Below are 22,264 nucleotides of genomic sequence, written 5' to 3' on the forward strand. Positions count from 1 at the left end.
GATATTTTTGATGGCAAATAGGATAGAGCGTGATAATTAAAATAAAAAGTATATCTTATGATTAAATAATATTAGTTAAATACTCAATGGCCAGTGGCCACTAATAACATGATTTCAACAAACAAACAAAAAAAAAACACTCAATTTTACCTTGTATTTTGTCATTTTCACAACTCGAGTAAATAATAATTTTACCGTTATATCAAAACATCCTTCACACACACACTAGCAATGAAAGAAAAAAACATAGGTCCAGGTTTAGCTTCAGTTCTATAACCGATGGCTTTCCTCCTAATAGCATCTCTTGTCATGTCTCAGATAGTCTCTGTCAGAAAAAATTTCGATAGCATCTCTTTTGTACAGATGATAAATCTGAATTTATTTTACAATACCCTCAGGGCCACATATACTTCGGCCAATACAGCCAGAACAATAGTAATAAATATAACTAAACAACCACGCAGTTTATATATATTTCAACCTCTGACTGACACAACCACATAGTTTATATTTGAAAACCACCTACTCCACTACAATGACGGAAACCTTAACACCACGATAGAGAAACCAACACAGCGGAAAAAGAAGTGTAGTAGACCGAAAACTCGATAAAACTCCTCGAGTACAAACATACACATCACATATATATGAAATGTAACAAGGAACCAAAAGACTAAAGAGTAGAAAACTGACGCGACGCAAAGTGGGGACTAGCGACTGGAATCTCCTAACGGCCTCAACCTGAAATGATAATATCAACGGAGTGAGTCAAATCCTCAGCGGATACCAAGTTGGCATGCATAACAAGTAATAACTAATAGTAATAAATATGTGTACAGTCTCCTGAAATAATGAACAATGCAAGACTGGAAGTAAAGGGAGAAGCTGTACTCACTAGGAGACCGAAAATAACATGTCCCTATATGCATGTCAACCATATGCATTCATCCAATATGCAGCAATAAAGTGTAGCTAACACAAGCAATAATGCAATCATGCATATGATACCAATGACATGGTCACCCTGACGTCAGTCAGTCATCTCACACACGGTAGTGAGACCGAGTGGGTAGGGCTATGACAACTGTGCACTCTGCCGTCACTGCTCTTGATAAGTGACCGAGTGGACAGGATGTTGTCGGAGTACACCTATCCTCCTACCCCAAATCATAAGTGGGGGAGTTCAATGCTCTCATCTCCCTGAGACAGTCCAAAGGAGGGATCATTGCCGACTACCACACTGCATCACACTACCCATGAGTGGACCAACGGAGCCTAACAAAGCAAAACTGTCACACACCCTGACTGATATACCATTAACCCATGAGTGGTTGTGTATGCAGATCCATGTAACTGGCGATGTGCTCAACAATAATGGAGCTACCAATCGCTCAGCATGCAATCATGCAAGATGGTACATGACACTAAGCATGAAATAATCAGATCTAGGTACATATGTCAGATATGGTAAATGACTAGTCTGGTGTATCGTAAGGCATGGTATGTCACTATCTCTATGAGCATAAATAGTCATGGCAAAAAACAAGATGGTATAAAAACCTAAATGCAGAACAGATAAAAGCATGCAACAGGTATCATATAGTGTGACATACCAAAGCAAAGATAAACATAATTATTACTAAAGGCTATAACCTACTACGCATATCAACATGACATATCAAAAAAGATAAGTCAAGGTACCCGCTTCAAAATAATGCATGCCAAAAGTAATCTCATGTAAGGCAGCGCGTCGCAAATCAAAGTCTTGTAATATATCGTACAATATAGTTAAGTTTTATTATAAAAAAAATAACTAAACAAAATCCTAATCCAATTTGGCTTCTATATTTTAATTCCATTTATTTATCCAATACACCTTTCATTGCAATTCCCTATAATTCAATTAGTTATCCCTTCTATATTAGCATACTTCAATTATTTAACATACATGAACCAGCAAACAAACTAATCCATTTTCTCTTATCACCATCATCCGTAATTTACTACTCAATGATCAACACACCCAACAATCACCCCTACATTGGGTTCAAGTAATACCAACCATTCCACCATCATATAGGGTTAGGCTAATCATGAAACAAACTCCAAACTCACCCGAAATCAATGCCTTAGCCACTAATCCAAACTTGAAGAACTCACTGCCGCGATTTAGATAAGCTGCTGCGGGAAATTAGTGACAGGTACCACAGTGATCAGCCCCTCAATTCAGCACAAACATCACAATTGTATCCAAATACCCTATTATGCCTTACCTGCAATGGTGCCAATCGCTTCCCCTCAGCCGTTGATATCCGAAAGCCTCTGTGGTGGTGCTGGGTCAGAGGATAAGGCAACGTCACAGGTAGATCTGCTAGGGACGGTACAAGCACAAGCAGAGATAGCACAAGAGAAAATATAAAAAACAAATATTTCCTCATTTAAATGGGATCGTCTAAACAGATTGTCACGTGGTCCAATATTTATTCTCGTAACTTATACTATTTAACTTCCGAAAAATTCTTAAAAATTTTCTAAAAATTCTAAAAAATTTCGTTATGATTATTCGTCTTTTTCAATATTTTACACCTCTTGGGACAACATGGCACCATTCTTTTAGAAGTAATAACTTCAACCTAGAAATCCAACCAAACCAAACAGTGAACCATTTGAACAAACGTGGCCATTGTGGGTGCTATTGATATTGTAGATCTCAATAATTGCTGTTCTATTCGTATGGAAATTAAATTGCTTATCAATTGTATACTAAAAAATTGCTACCTAACAAAATGAAGCATAGGCACGCATGGAACTTAGCTAATACACCACATTATCATACAAGCAATGAACATATTAGTTCTTGTTATTGTTCTTTTCTTCTTCATAACAAGGTTCTGTGTTGTTTGTGCTATATACACAATTTGATTTTAATTTAAAAGCAGAAAGCAGAGAAATCATTCAGAAGAACATTCACACAAGCTGTATCGGGCAAACATAAACAAGGGATTATTGGGAAAGAACATTTGCGACAAAGGAAGGGGTGTAAAGTATTAACAAGGAGCGGCTATATTTTAATAAGATCTCTTTGTAGCCGACTGTTGAAGTTATAGTCCGAGCACTCTTTAGATCAGCTCTAGAAACAATGCTTCTTGCTTGCTGGTCAGACCCAGTTCGCTTAAAGAAAGCCCACTCTCTCCCTCCGTGAAGGCGCGACGGGGGTATGGCCTTACCTGTCAATTTATAGGAGCCAATCGAATCAAAAGTTTGAAGCTGGTGCTAAGCAAATAAATGAAAAATCCACATAAAATATCATGGTTTAGATGTGTAATGAATAATGACAAACAACAGGCATCACTACTTATCTATTTGTAAAGTCCTAAATGTAATTATCCTATCTATTTGGATTTATACTAGTGAAGACTATCTAGTATAACTTTCATAAGTCGCCCCAATACTTCTAAGATGATTTCACTCCGAAGCTGGTATCGAGACCATTATTATACCAATCTATCTGCTTGATCTCCAAAGCAATCAACTTCCAGAATGACACCACAAACTCAATTTCCTCCAGGTGCAATCTCTGTGGGCAATCCATTTTCTCTTATCATCATCATCCGTAATTTACTACTCAATGATCAACACACCCAACAAACACCCCTACATTGGGTTCAAGTAATACCAACCATTCCACCATCATATAGGGTTAGGCTAATCATGAAACAAACTCCAAACTCACCTGAAACCAATGCCTTAGCCGCTGATCCAAACTTGAAGAACTCACTGCCGCGATTTGGCTAAGCTGTTGCGGGAAATTAGTGACAGGTACCACAGTGATCAACCCCTCAGTTCAGCACAAACATCACAATTATATCCAAATACCCAATTATGTCTTACCTGCAACGGTGCCAATCGCTTCCCCTCAACCATTGATATCCGAAAGCCTCTGTGGTGGTGCTGGGTCAGAGGATAAGGCGATGTCACAGGTAGACTGCTGGGGACGGTACAAGCACAAGCAGAGATAGCGATGTGCTGAGGTGCGGCGGCGATTGGAAACTAGGGCACGACGATGACGGCTTCGGCAGTGTCGAGCAGAGACGCGAGAAGAAGGCATGGCACTGCTTGGCTTGCTCTTGTGGGGGCCGGAGGTGGGAGTGGACCGGCTGCCGGCACTAGGCCAGAGGGAAGTCTCGACCGACGGTGGCTCGAGCTCTAGGGCAGAGGAGCGAAATCGGGCATAGGCGAAGAGGAAGAGGCGAGGCTTTGTGTATTCCCTTGGCCGATGGGTTTTCTACTCGGGGAAGGGGAAACGACACGAGACGGTGTCGGTTCGGGAAGGCTAAGAGGAGAAGGGGAACACGGCGAAGGGTTGGCATCGGGCTTAGGGCATGGGTAGAAACGCAGGAAAAGAGAGAAAAACAAAAGAAAAAGAAAAGAGTAAATATAAAAATCAAACATTTCCTTATTTAAATAGAATAGTCTAACAAATTTTCACGTAACCTATACCATACGACTTTCAAAAAATTCTAAAAATTCTGAAAAAAAAATCCATTATAATTGTTCATCCTTTTTCGATATTTTACACTCTTGGGACAACATGACACCGTTCTTTTAGAAGTAATAACTTCAACCTAGTAATCCAACGAAACCAAACAATGAACCATTTGAACAAACGTGGCCATTGTGGGTGCTATTGATATTGTAGATCTCAATAATTGCTGTTCTATTCGTATGGAAATTAAATTGCTTATCAATTGTATACTAAAAAATTGCTACCCAACAAAATGAAGCATAGGCATGCATGGAACTTAGCTAATACACCACACATTATCATACAAGCAATGAACATATTAGTTCTTGTTATTGTTCCTTTCTTCTTCATAACAGGGTTCTGTGTTGTTTGTGCTATATACACAATTTGATTTTAATTTAAAAGCAGAAAGCAGAGAAATCATTCAGAAAGAACATTCACACAAGCTGTATCGGGCAAACATAAACAAGGGATTATTGGGAAAGAACATTTGCGACAAAGGAAACGGGTGTAAAGTATTAACAAGGAGCGGCTATATTTTAATAAGATCTCTTTGTAGCCGACTGTTGAAGTTATACTCCGAGCACTCTTTAGATCAGCTCTAGAAACAATGCTTCTTGCTTGCTGGTCAGACCCAGTTCGCTTAAAGAAAGTCCACTCTCTCCCTCCATGAAGGCGCGACGGGGGTATGGCCTTACCTGTCAATTTATAGGAGCAAATCGAATCAAAAGTTTGAAGCTGGTGCTAAGCAAATAAATGAAAAATCCACATAAAATATCATGGTTTAGATGTGTAATGAATAATGACAAACAACAGGCATCACTACTTATCTACTTGTAAAGTCCTAAATGTCATTATCCGATCTATTTGGATTTATACTAGTGAAGACTATCTAGTATAACTTTCATAAGTCGCCCCAATACTTCTAAGATGATTTCACTCCGAAGCTGGTATGGACACTATTATTATACCAATCTATCTGCTTGATCTCCAAAGCAATCAACCTCCAGAATGACACCACAACTCAATTTCCTCCAGGTGCAATCTCTGTGGGCAACGACACTGCAACCATAGTAGTTGAAATTGCAAAACAGACCTTTGAATCTGCCAATTTTATGATTCGAATGCGATCCAAATCTCAAACAAGTTTTGAATTGAACTAAAATTTTATAAATCTATAATTCAAACCTATGTCTATGCTAGCTAGTTCTCCTCAAAATGCCTTGATATGATACACAAACGTGCATCCGTGCACATGTATGCACATAAAATTAAATAATGAATTCCATGTTAATTAATACTGTGATTAGTAAATTTAGGTGATTATATATGATAATAATTTAATTAATTTCAAATAATTATATAATTTTTAAATATTGTAAAAAGTAAATTATATATAAACAGTTTAATAATGGATTGTCATAAAAATTAATTAGTTGATTACAGTTTATAAAAATAATTAACTAATTAATAATATAACTGTGTAATATAAGTTATATAATTTAATATAACAGTTATATTACTATAATATTGTTTTAAAAAATGTAACATTGTTATAAATAACAGTCATAAACTCTTTAAGATATATATATATATATATATATATATATATATATATAGACACACTAGTTTTTTTTTATATATACCAAATTTAATTAAACTGATATATTATTTAATTTGTTTTCTTATCCTTTCCTCCTGATCGCCTCCCCAATTCCTGATTGTCAGCGCCGCCAGCAATGGCAAGCGACTACTGCCAATCGCCTCTGATGCCCTCCCCAATACATTCTTATTGTTACTTTGAAGAAGTCGCTGCCGCTTGCCTCATCTCACTGCTGCTCATCATTGCTCCTGGCTGTTACTTCTCACCACTACTATTTTGGTATGATTTCAAGTTCCTGTTCTTTTATAAGATTTCAATTTCCCTCCCCAGTACCTTTTTCGCGTGATCAATAGAAGGAATCAAACTATTTCTCTGTCAGCTGCAAGTATGCGAGAAAAGCAGTGACCGACCACAAGAATCTCATGTGGTACAGCTGGCAGAGGTGGTACAAAGGTGCTGATAGATTCAGATGCCGATCCAGTGCCAAAACAACGGGAAAAACCACCTGTATCAAGCAGCATGGATCAAAACTGGAATCCTTGGAAGCATCCTCCAACACTAGCTCAAGACTCGAGCCCTACTATCTACCATTATCCCAAATCTTGTCTTTGATTTAAATTTTTCCAATGTTCTTTATCAAAGTTCTCAGCAATGTTCTACTTCACACCCAATTTCTAACTATTTATCCTCTTGTACCTTTTTTTAATTCCTCAAACTATCTCCAAGGCCCTTTTAGATTTAATTTGCATGGCTGCAAAACAAGTCTTCATTTTAAATGTTTTCTGATGTTAGTTTAGGACTAACTCAGAAGTTGATTGGTGACAAAAGGAAACAATTTGACAAAGAAAACATTTGGGCAAACGTCAGAAGAGTGCCCCCTTTTTTATCAAATAGTCAAAGGGTGCGCCCTATGTTGATTTTTTATCAAAAGGATGCTCCATCTCTCTATAAAATGACACAACTGCCCTTTAGTACTATTCTCATTATTATCCTTGTCTCCCACCTAAATTAAGCACATTGCAACTACAATTTTGTAGCTGCTACACAGTTCTAATAGCTATGGTTTCATAACTACTGCATGAAAAAAAAAATTAAAATTAAAATTGTTCGGAGCCTCTGAAAAAGACTTAAATGGCGTTTTTTTGAGCTAAAATTGGGCCGTTACGAGTTCCACCCCATAACTAATTGTAGATCAACGAGTTTCAATTTGATATATTGTGCGTCTCATCGTTCAACTAGAGTCAAAACATATAACCTCTCAAAGTTTAAAGTTTAACATTCACGTTGTAGTAGTTACAGTTTCATAGATGCTAAAATTGTATAGCAGCTATGATTTTGTAGCTACTACAACTGAGTTATCATGCAATTGTAGCAGCTACGATTTTGTAGCTACTATAATGTGAATGCTAAATCCTAAATTTTGAAAGACCGCAACTTTTGACTTGAGTTGAACCACGTGACGCATAACATATCAAATCGAACATCATTCAGAGATTTACAACTAATTAGTGGATGGAACCCATAACGACCCGGTTTCAGGAAAAAAAAAACATCATTTAAAATCTTTTTAAAGGCTCTAAACAATGTCTTTAAAAAAAATTTCATGTTGTAGCAATTATGATTTCGTAGCTGCTACGATTTCGTAACTGCTACAACGCATTCAATTTAGACCGGAGATATAGGTAGGATAATAATGAGATTAGTACTCGACAGTTATGTTATTTTTCAAGGGGTGGGACACCCTTTTGACTTTAGCCCAAAACATTTTCGTTGATAATAATCTCACTAAGAGCTATATGAAAAATTTCTAGAGTTTGTTACTCAAGGGAGAGACTAACCTAGCGTATAGACTAAAGAACAATTATATGATAGAAGCAATCTAGAGAAAAGATTGCTTGCTTAAAAGGCATAGTTTAAAAATGGTACCCCTCCAATAAAAGTTTGCCTGCTCATGGGATACATTTACCTCTCAACAAAAATGTGTTTTATATGCATGAAGAGACTAGTACTATGGAGTATGGACAACAAATCAATTTCATTCACTCTAGCTTTACAAAAGACTAGCAGGAAAATTAAATTTCATAGAAGTATAAGAGTTATCATTTGCAGTTAATGCAATTAGTGATCTTGAGACCCCATGTAATTAAGCGTTGAGAGACAGCTCCATGTCATGATAATTAGGAGGAAGCGCTAAGAGAAAATGAGAAAGGTCACTTGTTTTAGGATTGAATTCTTTAAATTGGGCAAGTTCTCCCATAAGTAAATATTTCAATGTGTTATTATATGCTTCTAAAAGGAAACATAATGTATTGAAATAGAAAAAATAAGTAAATTGTCATAACCAAATTAAATACAATGACTAAATAAAAAGTGAGGGGGCCATCTACGCTGGGTGCAATTAAAGCTACAATTAAAAAATAAAATACAAATAGAGGGGATTATCTAGGATAAGAAAATTTCTAATAATTTTCCTCATTGCTCCAAACAATCTACAAACAACTTGCAAGCTACCAACTCGTTTGCAACTAAGCCAAGCTACTAATGTTTCTTGTGGCTAGATATTGTCATGTACCTATAGAGGACATTGGCAGCTAAACACGTCTTCAGAGATCAACCCATAGTCTAGTATGCTTGAGCCATAGTCATGCTTTTTAAAATAAAATAATAAATAAATAAGGAAAAAATTAAAGAAATTTACCAAAAAAGAAAAAGAAAATTTTAAAAATATAAAAAATCAATATATTACAATTTTAAAATAATTTTACTTATCTTATTTTCAATTTTTCAGTTTTATTATTTTCATATTTTTAAAATATTCCAGCCAAGCTCAACCCTCGTGTCATGGCTAGCCTATGTCTATGTTGTGTTGAGAATAGTTCGTGTCTGTACTGTGCTTGGTATGGCCATACTAAGCCACCTCCACCCAACCCGACCAATGAACTTGGCTGACCAAACTAATGGTCCAGGCCAAGCTCGTATCAGGCCATGTCGTTGGACACAACCCAAACCTGGTCGAATTGTCATCTCTATGTTAAACATGTAAATATACATAGAACAAGTATTAAAACATAAAGAATAAGGGCGTAAGTATTTTAATATAGAATATAAATATAGTAAATATAAGAAAAGATAAAATTATTTACCTAAGGCCAATATTTATTATTCAAAAATTCTAAAATATAAAGATAGAATATAAAAAGATAAGAACTTTCAACTATAATCAAGTAAAATAATAATAAAATATTGTCATGATTTTATCAAAAAAAAATATTATGTTATGTTTTATCAAGCTTAAATGTGACAAAGAAGATGATGTCATTATCTTTATTAAAATAATGAAATAAAATTAAGAAATATTAAAATAACTAAAACATCTTTTAAATGTAAAATATTTAGCAAATATTAATTATGAAATATGGATTTCATAAGTAAACTTTTATCTTCAAAGCATCCTTACACCTAGCTCGTCCTCCCTAGTCCCTCCTTTCAATAATGCATATGACAGAACGTAGATACGAGCATAAAATACTAAATTTGTTAAGCCAAACTTGTCTAAAGAGGAAGGAACAAAAATTGAAAGTGAGAGAAAGAGTCAAATCAAGAAAAGTTATCTCCTTTGAGCTTACAAAGATTGCTCGTAGAAGGGGTTTTTGGTTCACAGCTCATCTAGGTTTCACAAGTAGCACACATAGCTCAAGTTATATTAATAAATAATTTATAAAACTATTTTAAAATGAAGGAGAGCCTTGGCGCAACGGTAAAGTTGTTGCCATGTAACTAAAAGGTCACGGGTTTGAATCCTGGAAACAACCTCTTGCAAAAATGCACCGAGCTGCCCTTTTTATAAAACTATTTTAAAATGTCCAACATCAGATATCTTAATTTTTATTAAAATAAAACTATTAGAATGTATACGTCAACTTTAAATAGCAATCATCATTGTAGTAACTAAGGTTTAAAATACCATTTATGTCAAAGTTTCAATCTTTGATCAAACATGATGTTTGTACTATGTCAACACTCGGTACACTTAAAAGGTCTATGAGGCCTCCAGAGTAATGGTGCAATGGTTAAGCCCTTCAACGGATAACCACGGGTCTAAGAATGCTAGTCCATGAGAGCTTCCCAATTTAACTGGTGAGAAACTTCCATGGACTAGGTCGGTCACTCAGAATTAGTCGGCTCGAAGAGATAGATACCTAGTTGGCAAATCCAATTGAGACACTATAACAATTAAATTGTGCATCGACTTCAAATTTAAGAGTATCAGTTACAAGAATATAATAATTATTTTAACTAATAATTATTCCTTCCTAATCCAACAATAAGGGTAATCCATAGCTAGTATTCTATTAAGATTAATAATCCCACCAATAATTTTGAAGGCCTATATTAAATATTGCTCCTACAATTTTTAACATTGGAATTGAATTTTCATGTATTTATGAATATATTTAGGTTAACTACAAGGAGTTAAAGTTGTTAACCTAGGAGATGGAGTAGAAATAGAAATATAGAAAATGAGTAGGAATAGGTACATTGTTTCTCCAGCTCTAGTCTACTCTTCTTTGCCATTGCCAATGCTTCTAATTGGTGCATCTCCTCTTCAATTCCATTTTTTCTAGTGTTCCATCTACTCCCAGTTATAAATAGATATAATTGAAGAATGAGTTACAAAAGAGATCTTGGTGTTTCACCTCTTCCTATTCCCCCTCCCTTTCCTTCTTTTCAGTGACAAAATCAAAGAACGAGACATGGTAGAGAATCTTCGTAACTCAACTGAGACAAGGTCCTATCTCAGTCAGTACCATTAAAATTGTGTCAACATGAGCAACACTATGATATTTACTCAAACGATAAGTTGATCATCATGATATGTTTCAAAGGTTCCAGAGCAATACCAATCAACACTTGAAACTAAGGCAGCAGCTAAATGGTTTATATCAAAAAGCTTGCAATCAGGTAGAATGATAGAAAAGGGAGAACAATAAAGAAAGAAAATTTAAAGAATGAAAAAAAAAAGGAATAAATAAAATAGAAAACCATAAGAAACAGGAAAGAAGAACTACTTGAAGGTCGCAATACAACTACCCATCACTCATACAAATGTTCATTAATCATTCACAGGTGCCTCCAGATGTTTGGTAGTGGTTATTACTCTGCCATTCTTGACAATAGATTGTTAAATTAGAGAAAGAATGATCAACAATAAAATCATGATTAGGCATATACCCTCCTAATGTGAAGATCTTAGAACATACAAATGATTCAAATGTAAAGAACATCAAGTAAAAAAATCTCACAAGCAGACAGTCTTGTCACTAGTGTATCATCGAATAAAATACCTCAAAAAAAAATAAATTATGAATATAAAATATAAAATATAAAAGATAAAATACACATCAATGTCAACCAAAACACCACACAACATCAGTGATATAACAACATAAGTATCATGGAATCCAAGAACCAACATGATCTCTAGGCAGTTCATGTCAGATTCAGAATTATTATCTACCTAAAGCAGGAGAAATGCAGAATGTAAAAAAATGATCAAAATTTCTGAATAAACAAATCTACTCATAACTAAAAATCCAATACTATATGCAATGTCCTAACATAAAAGTCAAAGTATGAGAAATGAGTATTACCAATCTGTAGGAGCCAGGCTTGACCACCTTCCCAATATCAATGTAATCATAAAGGAACTGCAAATTTCCGGGGGTGGAATTAAATATGTAACCCACAGAAATTTCACCATATTTTGCAAATAACTGATATAGAGATATCTACCTGAAGCTTGTCAGATTTAAAAAAACGGCGCCCTCGCCGACTGCCATCAGGCATACGCACAAGAAGTGTCACGGCATTTGTGTCATCTGAAGAAGGCTCTTGTGGCAAAGATGATTCTTTAGCAGCAAGCTTCCTCTCAAGTTCCTGGGGTAACAAAAATGTTAAAACCAAAACCAAATGGCATTAGAGCATTACCCTAAAATGTATTTGTGATCACAATGATTGGACTTCACAATAAAAGTCAACAGAATACTCATTAATCTACAGAAAGTTACCTTCAATCCAATAAACAGGAGAATGAATTCGAGACTGGCAAAAAAAATTTCAAGGCCAAAATAATGACCAGAAGAAATCAGAAAACAAAAGATCACCAGAAAATAATTGATCTATCAACTACTTTAACTTCTGCAGAATATGTTTGCAGATACACCGACATACTATGTTTATCAACTAATTAAAATAGTTGTGTTCCTTATCATACACTATATTCAAGAAATATGTCCTAGAAATGTCACAAACAAAGATCATATAGCTAATGGTCTTCAGTTGAATTGTAACCAAGAAAGTACAAATAAGAGTGGAAGAGTCAACAAATTTATTCCATTCACCAAGTAAATTAATGAAATTCCCTCCTCCATCTTATATATAGTGGCAGTTTAAATTCCTGTTATATTAAAGCATAGCGACATAATCAATAATAACTAACCAAACTTCTAACTCCATATGCAAAATATTCTACATCCAAGTATATCTTAAGGCACATAAATATAAGAAAAGAAGATGCTGACAAAATTTGCATATTGATATTGGACATTAACAAGCTAATTTGTCCTCAATTAATGTCAGTATTATCAAATATATTCAAAGATACATTCAGCATACTGAGACTACACATTTGCATTTAATAAATGTAATCAATTCAGATTAAAAATAAATTCACAATATGCAAGTTATGTATTAGTGGAGACATTAGAGCACGTCTTGCCTCTTCTTCAATTTGCTTCCTATGAGTTTCTGCCTCTTCATGTCTCTTCTTTTGAAGAGCAGCTTCCCTGGCATTAGCCTCTTCTAAACTACGGAGCTCAGCCTCCTGCTGAGCTTTCAATTCTTTTTCTCTATCTGCTTGAAGTGATGCAAGATACTCATCATCCTGTAACCATGAGAACCTTAAATTATTTCACTGCATCAGCAATGAACGAATAAATAAAGGACATATCAAACCTGTTGCTCTCTTAACAAGCGTTGTGCCATAAGTGTAGGGGAAGGAGGACGAGGCATTTGACGAGTCGGGTATCCAAACTGAAACCTTCTTTCATCAGGAATACCCCCAAACATTGCAGCCTCCAGCATGAGAGCTTCATCATGCTCTTGAGAAGAAATTCCACCCCACTAAATTCAAAAATGAAAAGAAAAATGGAGAATTGTCTAAATGACAAGGGTCATACAACAAAATAAATAGAATCCTTCATAATATGTACCTCATCTCTCTCAAAAGCATGGCCGTTAAGCTGAGGGCGATCTACATCAAGCCATGGAGGATCCAAAGCACTATGGCTTGGACTTCCAGAGTCTGTACGTTCTGCAATAACAGGGGCAATTTGTCTGGAACGGTGTCTCACTAAAGGTTGCTCCTCCACATCCTCAGCTTCTTCCAAGACTAATGTACTTTTTCTTTCTAATTTCAATTGACTTGAAGTTCCACTTTCAGCTGAACCAGACCCATGCCTCCAGAAACCAAAAAACCATATAGTAAAGGAGTCCGTTATTTAAGCAGTTCATATAATAAATCAAAAGTTTTCTACAGAAAAAAGGAAGAAATATCCAAGCTGCTAAAGCATCATGAATTCATGATGCTCCGATTGGTGTATATTCTATTGGCCAGGATATTGAGCAGATGCACTAAAATAATATTTATATTCACTAACCTAAAACAGATTGCCTGGCTAATGCAACATTAAGAGAGATCCAGAAATGTGAACCTGTCTTAGCAATGGCATGATTATTGGTCTAAGATACGAAGTCAAACATTATCACATATCAATGAATATATACATGCAACTTAATCAACTTCACTCAAATTATTAAATTGAAATAATAATCTTGGTGTGAAAATTACCAGAACGACTCTATGTGAAAATCCCATTCATGCCAATGATGGTAATGCACTGGTTAATTCAAGCTAAAAGCTCAAAACTTACCACACTTAAGTTGTTGATCATATGCCACTCCGATACAAGATATTCGTGAATTAGAAACCAGGTTGATCCAAGAATATCCGAATAATTCATCAAAATATATAAGAGAAAACTGAGGTAACATTGACTTCATGTATGCGATCAAAAGAGAAAATATATGTTCTCCACGTAAATTTCAATTGGTCATACAATCTTCATCCGCTGACAAAAACTCAAACCAATCCTTAAGGGTCTATTGATTTGAATAAATAAGTCAAAGGATGGATGGACGAGTGGATGCATATATTCATCTATTCGGTTGTTTAGTTGAAAGGATGGATCTTTCAAGACGAATAAATCAAAGGAAACAGGTTCTAGTTAATCCATCATTTTTAGCCTTCTAAAAATTGGGCAAACTAAGGAAAGAATGAATGAGAACAATTAATAAAAATTATAAAGTTAACCCTATAATGTTTGTGAACATATTAACCACGTGTTGACTAATGTACTGTCTACTCGTGGATTCATCACTCTCCAACACCACAAAATTGCGAAGAGTTTCCTCATACCGCCACCTATGCACTAACATGGAATACACAATCACAACATCAACATTTGTCACCATTCGACTAGCATTTACATTTTTAATATATATATAAATGTGCACGCATGCGCGCGAAGACCCAACATTGGTAGGTGCATGCACCAGGCTGCCCCCTTTTAGATGAATTACAAAGTTCTATTAAGAAATTTAGTAATATTAGACATAATGAGATAATTGTGATAAGAGATGACGAGTTGTTTGATACCGAGAGTTTTAAGTATTTAAGATCATTTATGTAAAACGATAGAAGGATTGAGAGAGATGTCTTATATAGAATATAAGTAAGATGGTTAAAATGGAGAAGAACGTCGGATGTTTCATTGGATCGTAAAGTACCTCTAAAACTTAAAGGGAAGTTCTAGAAAACGGTTGTTAGACCTGTTATGTTATATGATGCTGAATGTTAAGCAATGATTTGAGCATATAAGCATAAGATGAAAGTTGCAGAGATGAAGATATTAAAGTGAATGTGTGAACATACGAGGATGGATAGAATATGAAACAAAAGCATTAGAAAGAAAGTCAGAGTTACATCTATTGAGGGAAAACTCCGAGGGACATTTAAGATAGTATAGACATGTACTTAGATGGTCAATAAATGCTTTGGTTAGGCGATATGAAATTATGACAAATACACACATCAAACAAGGAAGACCAAAAAGACTTGATTAGCAACAATAAAACAAGATAAAAATTATTTAAGTATAGGTGATGATATAATAAGGGATAGAACCCAATGGCGTAAAAGGATCCATATCACCTAGTGAGATAAGACTTGGTTGTTGTTGTATTAAGAAATTTAATAGATTGTTTAATAAATAAAAAATTCTAGTAATTGTAGTAAATTTTTATATTATTGATTTTTTAAAGCTTATTATCATGATATCACATCACCATCTATATTTAATAAAGCATATCACTGATTTTTTCATTTTCATCAATTCATTATTAAATCCTACTTGTTGTATTTAGAAATTTATTTTTTTGTCAAATTGATTCCTACTTGAAGTTTGATTCATAGTAATGGTCAATAAAATCTAAAAACAAATTCATAAAAAGAATCATAAACAAATTTTTTTTTAAGAATTGTTGATTATAAATTATTGTACGGAATTTAGTTAGATGGCATGAGAGAGAAGAGAGGATAAGACATATAAATAAAAATGGTATTATAATTTTATTAAAGTTAATTATTTATCTTTCGGTTTATCTTTCCAATGGGACAAGTGAAAAAATGGATGAATGAATGGATCATTTTATCCATCCATCTGTCCAAACAAACAGATGGAAAGATAAAACAATCTGGATGTTCTCACCATTCATCAATTCATCCATCCATCCTAATTTATCTGTCATTTCAACCTAACAGATCTTAAACTCAAGGAAGGGCTCAAGCTGACCATTTTTCAGTTATAAACTGATCTATAAACATATATAGAAGTTCAAGATACATCCAAGTAAATATTCAAGGCTTAACAACCATGAGATGCCAAACAAGTTAATGCAGAAATTACATGCAGAGAGAAGCTAATAAGAAACACCAACAGTAGCAACTTCTGCTCAATCTCAAGACACCATTCTTTACATTCCTATACCACCATCATGCCTATGTTGGCAAATCAACATAACAAGTCATAATCATTAGAAAACAAGCCAAAACTTCTTGTTGGCGTAAGAACGAAAATATTTGATTACTAACATTTTGAAAAATTTTATGGAAATAGAAAATCTTTGTGTATAATGTCCAATTTTAAATCTCATAAAAACATACACACACACACACAAATCTTTGAAAGAAAATCCTAGACAGCCACATCAACAAAGAAAATACCATTGAAGTGAAGACCAACTAGTTTGGTCTATTCTTTGGGTTCCTCTGTTTTGTCAATCATTAAGGAAGAAGAATATATTGTTGCAAGCAAAAAAAAAAAACAAAGGATGGCATTGCTTCAGGATATTTAGCTACGTGCTAAGTATCACCCCATATATCATGAGTCTAATTAAGTGCTTGAAATATTTCAGGAACTATAACAAATCTAGTTATTTGTCATTCTCTCCAATGTCTACAGTACAAAAGAAAAGGCGACGGCAATGAATATCTTTTCCCAACAATCCAATGAATTAGACCTCTTTTTTGAGGAGTTGCAAATGAACTTGTTTTTCCCACATCAAATGAACGTTCATTGTATCCTTCTGGCGCATCAGCTCATTTCAAAAAGCTTTGAATAACTCAAGTCTTTAACTTGAAAGAAATTATAGGCAATATCTTTCATGACTCAAGTCTTTAACTTGAAAGACATTATAGGCAAGATCTTTCATGTATTATTAAAAACAAGATACCATTTGATTCACACTTTCTCAAGATGTTTGTTTTCTATTGTGAATCAGAAAATAACTACAGAAAAAATGAGAGAAGCCCATGAGAAGACAAAAATGAAGAGATATACACCTTGTATCAAATGCTTCAGCAGATCCAGCATTGTCTATTTCCATAAAAGATGGATTCTCCCCATCCTGTTCACAAAATGCTCTTTCTTCCTCTACTGTCTGTATTTAAGCAAAATCAACATAGTATAAAGACCAGACAATGACTCTAAACTAACGTAGGAAAGCAAATTAGATACCTCCAAAGACAATGAAACTGCTCGTGCAAGATCAGTATCATCTTGTGCAGGTGACTTAGGGTGACCTTGCAAGCCCTACAACACCATCATACATAAAATAACCAACGAGAAATAGGATAAAACTTCAACTAAATTTTAATATATTATCAAACTATTCATATACATGTCGTTCAGCTTCTCGCTTGGAGGCTTCAATAGCAGCTCTGATCATTTCTTCTTCTATATCATTGTTATAGTCCATATCAACCACTGGAGAAATGGTTGGTCCAATATGATTGTCAAAAGAGGTACGCCCTGAAGCATTAGTACCATGATCAGCATGGTCCATGTCCAGATCTTCATCATTAATAATAACAATGCCACGAGTCTCCTGACAATGTGCAGTTTCATTTCTAGTCACGTCTTTATTCGTAGGTCCCACACCAGAAGCTCCAGCTTCTCTAGCATCATCCTTGAACTCAATGGGCAATTCCCTCACTTCCCTTGGATGTGAAACCAGCGGACCATGTGTAGGGAAACCAGAAACACCTCTTCCATCAAAAAGGCTAGGAAAGTGGCCAAAGGTTGGATCAAGAAGAGAGAATCGGTTCATATCTCGAGATGGAAACAACGGAAGAGAGGACCTTGGATGCTCACTCTCACGAGGATCATCTATGTTCACAAAATCTTCATTACGAGAGACCACTTGATTTGTGCTGTATATTGGAGGGTGATCAGCCGCAAATAATTTAATGATAAACACTAGCATTTTTAAAGTCACAAATACTATGTATTGAGTAAATGGTAAAACGTAGTAATACATACACAACTCTGTCTATTTCACCAAAATGCGCGTTAATAGCACTGTTCAGATCCCCATCATGTTCCTGAATGCCATTTGAAATAGATGTTATTAGCATACTGATTAAGGAAAGATCATTTCATCTAAGCAATTGGAATAAGATAAAAGTTCAAAGCCTCAGTAAGCATCATGCCCTCAGGAATTCACAATCATACAAAAGATATACAGTAGAAATCAGTATGCATAAATACACTTGCATTACAATACTATAGAACACAATTTATCACACACATCAACAAAGCTATATCAAAGGCCAGGTTTAAACTAGAATTCTACTACCTAAACACATTTTAGAAGTAAATGTAATATAAGTTATCAGCACCTTCGATTTGAATCAAAACATGATAATGACAGATGTTTGACTTTTCAATCTTGCATGCACATGATTTCTTCGAATAATGAAGAGCTGATGTGTGTTTTCTATAGAATAAATACAACTGCAATCAGGTTCCTCAAATTGATTGAACCTTTGTAACTGTATGAAATTGGCAAAATAAAGGGTATAACTATTACTAAGAACACGATTGAAATGCCCTTTAATGTAAATTTGAACAAGCACACAAACTAAGCCACATAACTACTTTACCACATGGTACTACCCCAATAATAGTATTACCAACAAACATGGAAATCATTTCACAAAGAGGCTTGAAAATAGAATGCATCCCTATACAAATCAAAAAGGAAACTGTTTAGTTGAGACTTTGAAGTCTACACTAGTTCCTTAACATAAGTCATCTCCCAAAAATAATGATACTTTCCTGGTGGTATTCTCATCCCCAAATTTGAGAGATCTAATTATAAGGGTAAACTCCAATAGAAAAAAAAAATGGTGACAATTTACAGTAGTCAGTACACTGTAAAATTTACTATCTAGTGTAATCCTGTGTGCTTGCTGCTTTTCCACTCCAAACTCAACTAGAATTTAGAGAAATTCATTGAGACCAACATCATAAGGATATATACCTTTTTCATCTCCAAAGACAATATTTGGAGAGAGATGGTAATATCTATTGGTAGAAAATCCAATTATTTGAGGCCTAAGAGATGGTAGATTTATGTCAATCATGAAGTCGCTGATTCAGCTTTTGACAGACATTGGCAAGCATAAAGGATGAATACTTGGCAGAGTGGGAAACATCCACAAATAAAATCAAAGAGAAACCCTAAACAAGCCTCAGTGTGGTATTCAGTAGCAACATAAGTTAACCTAGATTTAGTATTAAAAAAAATACCAGTCAAAATCCAAAACTCCAACCATGGACATCAAATTTCATCTGACATCATAAAATTGATTGGAAATTTAGACAAAATGAAAGAGAGAATTATGAGACAATTTAATGAAATAAGAACCTTTAGATTATAATAATTACTAGACTGAAGGCATTAGATTTGGAAACAATTTTCATCCAGAAGGTACATCAAAGGGAATCACATCCTGGGACAAAAAATTTGGTCCAACCCCTTGCTGTGAAGTCAAATCCTAAAGTCATATTAACTGTACAGAAATTGCATTTTGACTTATAACCTGATTAGGGGTAAAGCAAGAATTCAATAAAGCTTTAAACTAAGTGAAATAAAACCTTGCTTAACAAACCCATCTATGTTCAAGAACAGAAATAATGAAAAAATCCTGGTGGAGACCCTTGCTTTCGAGTCAAGGACTAACTGAATCAACTTTGCAATCTAACTAGTCATACAATAGGCTACATAATCATAAATTCTAAAGTCATCTTATTGTCTTTTACAATACTGCAGCTTGTCTTATGACCTGTTTAGGGGCAAGGCAAGAATTCAATAAAGCTTAAACGTAACTGAGAGGAAACATGGATATAAAACCTTATTCGATGAACCTAACTGTGTCCAAGAATAGAAATAACAAATCACTATCAACCACATTACACAAAATACTTTTATTAATAAAATTGAGAAAAGCAGTGAGTTATTCCAAATTTCTCATTAAGCTTGACATAGATCGTCACTAAATGTCGCCGTGGAAGTTCATGTCAATAGCTCCAAAATTTCTAAAAGGTGTAAGATAACACTCAAATACTTCTAGAAATGAAGGAATAAAAAACACTATCGGAATGGTGAAAAGTTTTAACATAGATAGAATATTAATTGAGAATTCCTAATCCACCAAGATAAAATTAACCTTAAAACCTTCATATGAACTAGAAAGGAAAATCCAGAATCCACCTTACAACGAACAAAGTACAACCAAATTTATCACCCCTGCACGAATAAAAAGGCACTCCCACAATCCTGGCTTAGCCGGAACTCAAAAAGACACGCATTTCCTAACCCCCTAATCAATGTGTAGATGCGCTTAGTGAAAAAAAAAAAATCGAGTTCGTAAATAGTATCGCAAACTGCAGAAGGGGAAAAACAGACCTAGCGCCGAAACCAAGCGAGAAGAGAAATCGATGATCGCCTAGTCGTCGCGTGAAAAGATCGTACCTCGAGCTTCTGCAACGCGATGGCCTCGGTGGCGCCGGTTATGCTGATGAAGGTATCGATCGCTTCGCGCGAGGGCCTCGCCATCTCTCACGCGCCCGTCTAGGATTTTATCCCGCGCTGATCAGAGTCGAGAATGAGGTCGAAGAAATCTGACGTTGAGGGATGAGGACGCGATCAAAGCGGTGGGAAGACGGAACGAAGATGTCTTGGAGAAGAAGCAGATGCGGCGGCGAGAGAGTTATAGACGCTTGGTTACTTGAGAATGGGGAGAGAGCGAGAAGGATAGCGTGGTGAAAACTCGTGGGTGGGGCACTGGTAATACCAAACAGCAGTTTTGACGAATGTTGTAACCCATTTTCATTAGGATTTAAGTGATATCAAATACCATATGGTCAAATTGAATTAGTTAGGCAATAAATAAAATCATTTTAAAACACCTTAAAAATATTTTGTAATTATAAATTTAAAATAATAAAAAAATAGTTTTTAATTATAAAATAGTTTTTAATAAATTTAGAGCAGACCTATTTCGAAATTATAAAATTACCCATAATTTATATTTATATCTTTTGTATAAGAAAAGTGGACTAAAATCATTAGGATGCGTTCAAGTTATCATGTATAATCTTGATTATGTGATTAACAGGTAATCACATAACTAAGGTTATGGGGAATAAAACATAACCAAATGTTATTTGGTTCGTACTACAACAAAAACATGTTTATTTGAAGGTTTTAATGAACAACCTAATTTAGTATTTTACTAGATTACCCTTATTTACAAAACCAACTATACATAATAATAATAATATTATTATTATTATTATTTAAATTCTATCCTATTTTAATATATTTCACATTTTTATATATTTTTTTTATTTTGTTTTTTTATGTTTTTAAATTTTTATTTTTTAATATATTTTTTTAAGTTTTTTTATTTTTTATTTTTTTTTTTTTAGGATTTTTTACATTTTTCTATTTTTAATTTTTTTTTAATGTTGTTTAACATTTTTTACTTTTTATTATTTTTTTACGTTTTTCCTTTTTTTATTTTTTTATGCTTTTTTGTATTTCCTTTATTTTTTAATGTTTTTTTTGTATTTTTTATATTTTTTTATATTTTTTTATTTTTTAATGTTTTTTTGTATTTTTTGTATTTTTTTCTATTTTTTTATTTTTAATGTTTTTTTTTTTTTATATTTTTTAAAAAATTTTAATGTTTTTTACCATTTTTTATTTTTTATTATTTTTTAATGATTTTTTTAAAAAAAAAATTTTATGTTTTTTTATTTTTATATTTTCCATTTTTTCTTTACATTTTACTTTTTTCATATTTTTCTTTTATCTAAGGGTATTTTGGATAAAAAAAAATTCGATAACCCCGGAATCAAGAAAAACCTGCGTTTAGTTTGTACATTTTTCATTTTCAAAAAAATGGACGTTTTTGAAAATGATATTTGATTTGCATTTTCTATATATGTTTTTCTAAAAAACTAAATAGTATTTTCTGAAAAAATAAAAAATATTTAAAAGTTATTTTTTATTTTCTAAAAAATGCGTGTTTTCCATAAAAAGAAAATAGAAAATGCACAAACCAAGCACATCCTTAGTTTTCTGAGGTTTCCGATTCCTGGTTGCAT

At 34.1% G+C, this 22,264-nt stretch overlaps 1 protein-coding gene across 2 annotated transcripts; it reads right to left on the reverse strand.

Moving 5' to 3' along the window:
- Positions 1-2,833: 2,833 nt before the first annotated feature.
- Positions 2,834-20,937, reverse strand: LOC122013365 (plant UBX domain-containing protein 8-like). Of its 2 annotated transcripts, none has more exons than XM_042569624.1 (11): positions 20,625-20,937; positions 18,128-18,189; positions 17,487-18,018; positions 17,324-17,398; positions 17,149-17,246; positions 13,400-13,646; positions 13,143-13,310; positions 12,907-13,071; positions 11,922-12,065; positions 11,780-11,836; positions 2,834-3,227 (listed from the first exon to the last, which is right to left on the reverse strand). In XM_042569624.1, exons 1-11 carry the CDS (start codon positions 20,706-20,708, stop codon positions 3,120-3,122), a joined length of 1,740 nt encoding a protein of 579 aa, XP_042425558.1. In that variant the 5' UTR covers positions 20,709-20,937; the 3' UTR covers positions 2,834-3,119. The 2 variants fall into 2 exon arrangements, with proteins under 2 accessions (XP_042425558.1, XP_042425559.1); XM_042569625.1 differs by lacking the exon at positions 2,834-3,227 and adding an exon at positions 4,828-5,223 and having other exon boundaries at positions 20,625-20,936.
- Positions 20,938-22,264: the final 1,327 nt, after the last annotated feature.

The sequence above is a fragment of the Zingiber officinale genome, chromosome 8B (assembly GCF_018446385.1).
Source record: "Zingiber officinale cultivar Zhangliang chromosome 8B, Zo_v1.1, whole genome shotgun sequence".
NCBI classification, from domain to species: domain Eukaryota; kingdom Viridiplantae; phylum Streptophyta; class Magnoliopsida; order Zingiberales; family Zingiberaceae; genus Zingiber; species Zingiber officinale.

Excerpts from the sequence above, each read along its gene's own strand:
- LOC122013365 (XM_042569624.1), bottom strand. The coding sequence starts at position 20,708 with ATGGCGAGGCCCTCGCGCGAAGCGATCGATACCTTCATCAGCATAACC. Across the intron at positions 18,190-20,624 it reads TCGCGTTGCAGAAGCTCGAG|GAACATGATGGGGATCTGAA; the intron begins GTACGATCTTTT and ends AATGGCATTCAG. Across the intron at positions 3,228-11,779 it reads AGCCTGGCTCCTACAGATTG|GTAAGGCCATACCCCCGTCG; the intron begins GTAATACTCATT and ends ATAAATTGACAG.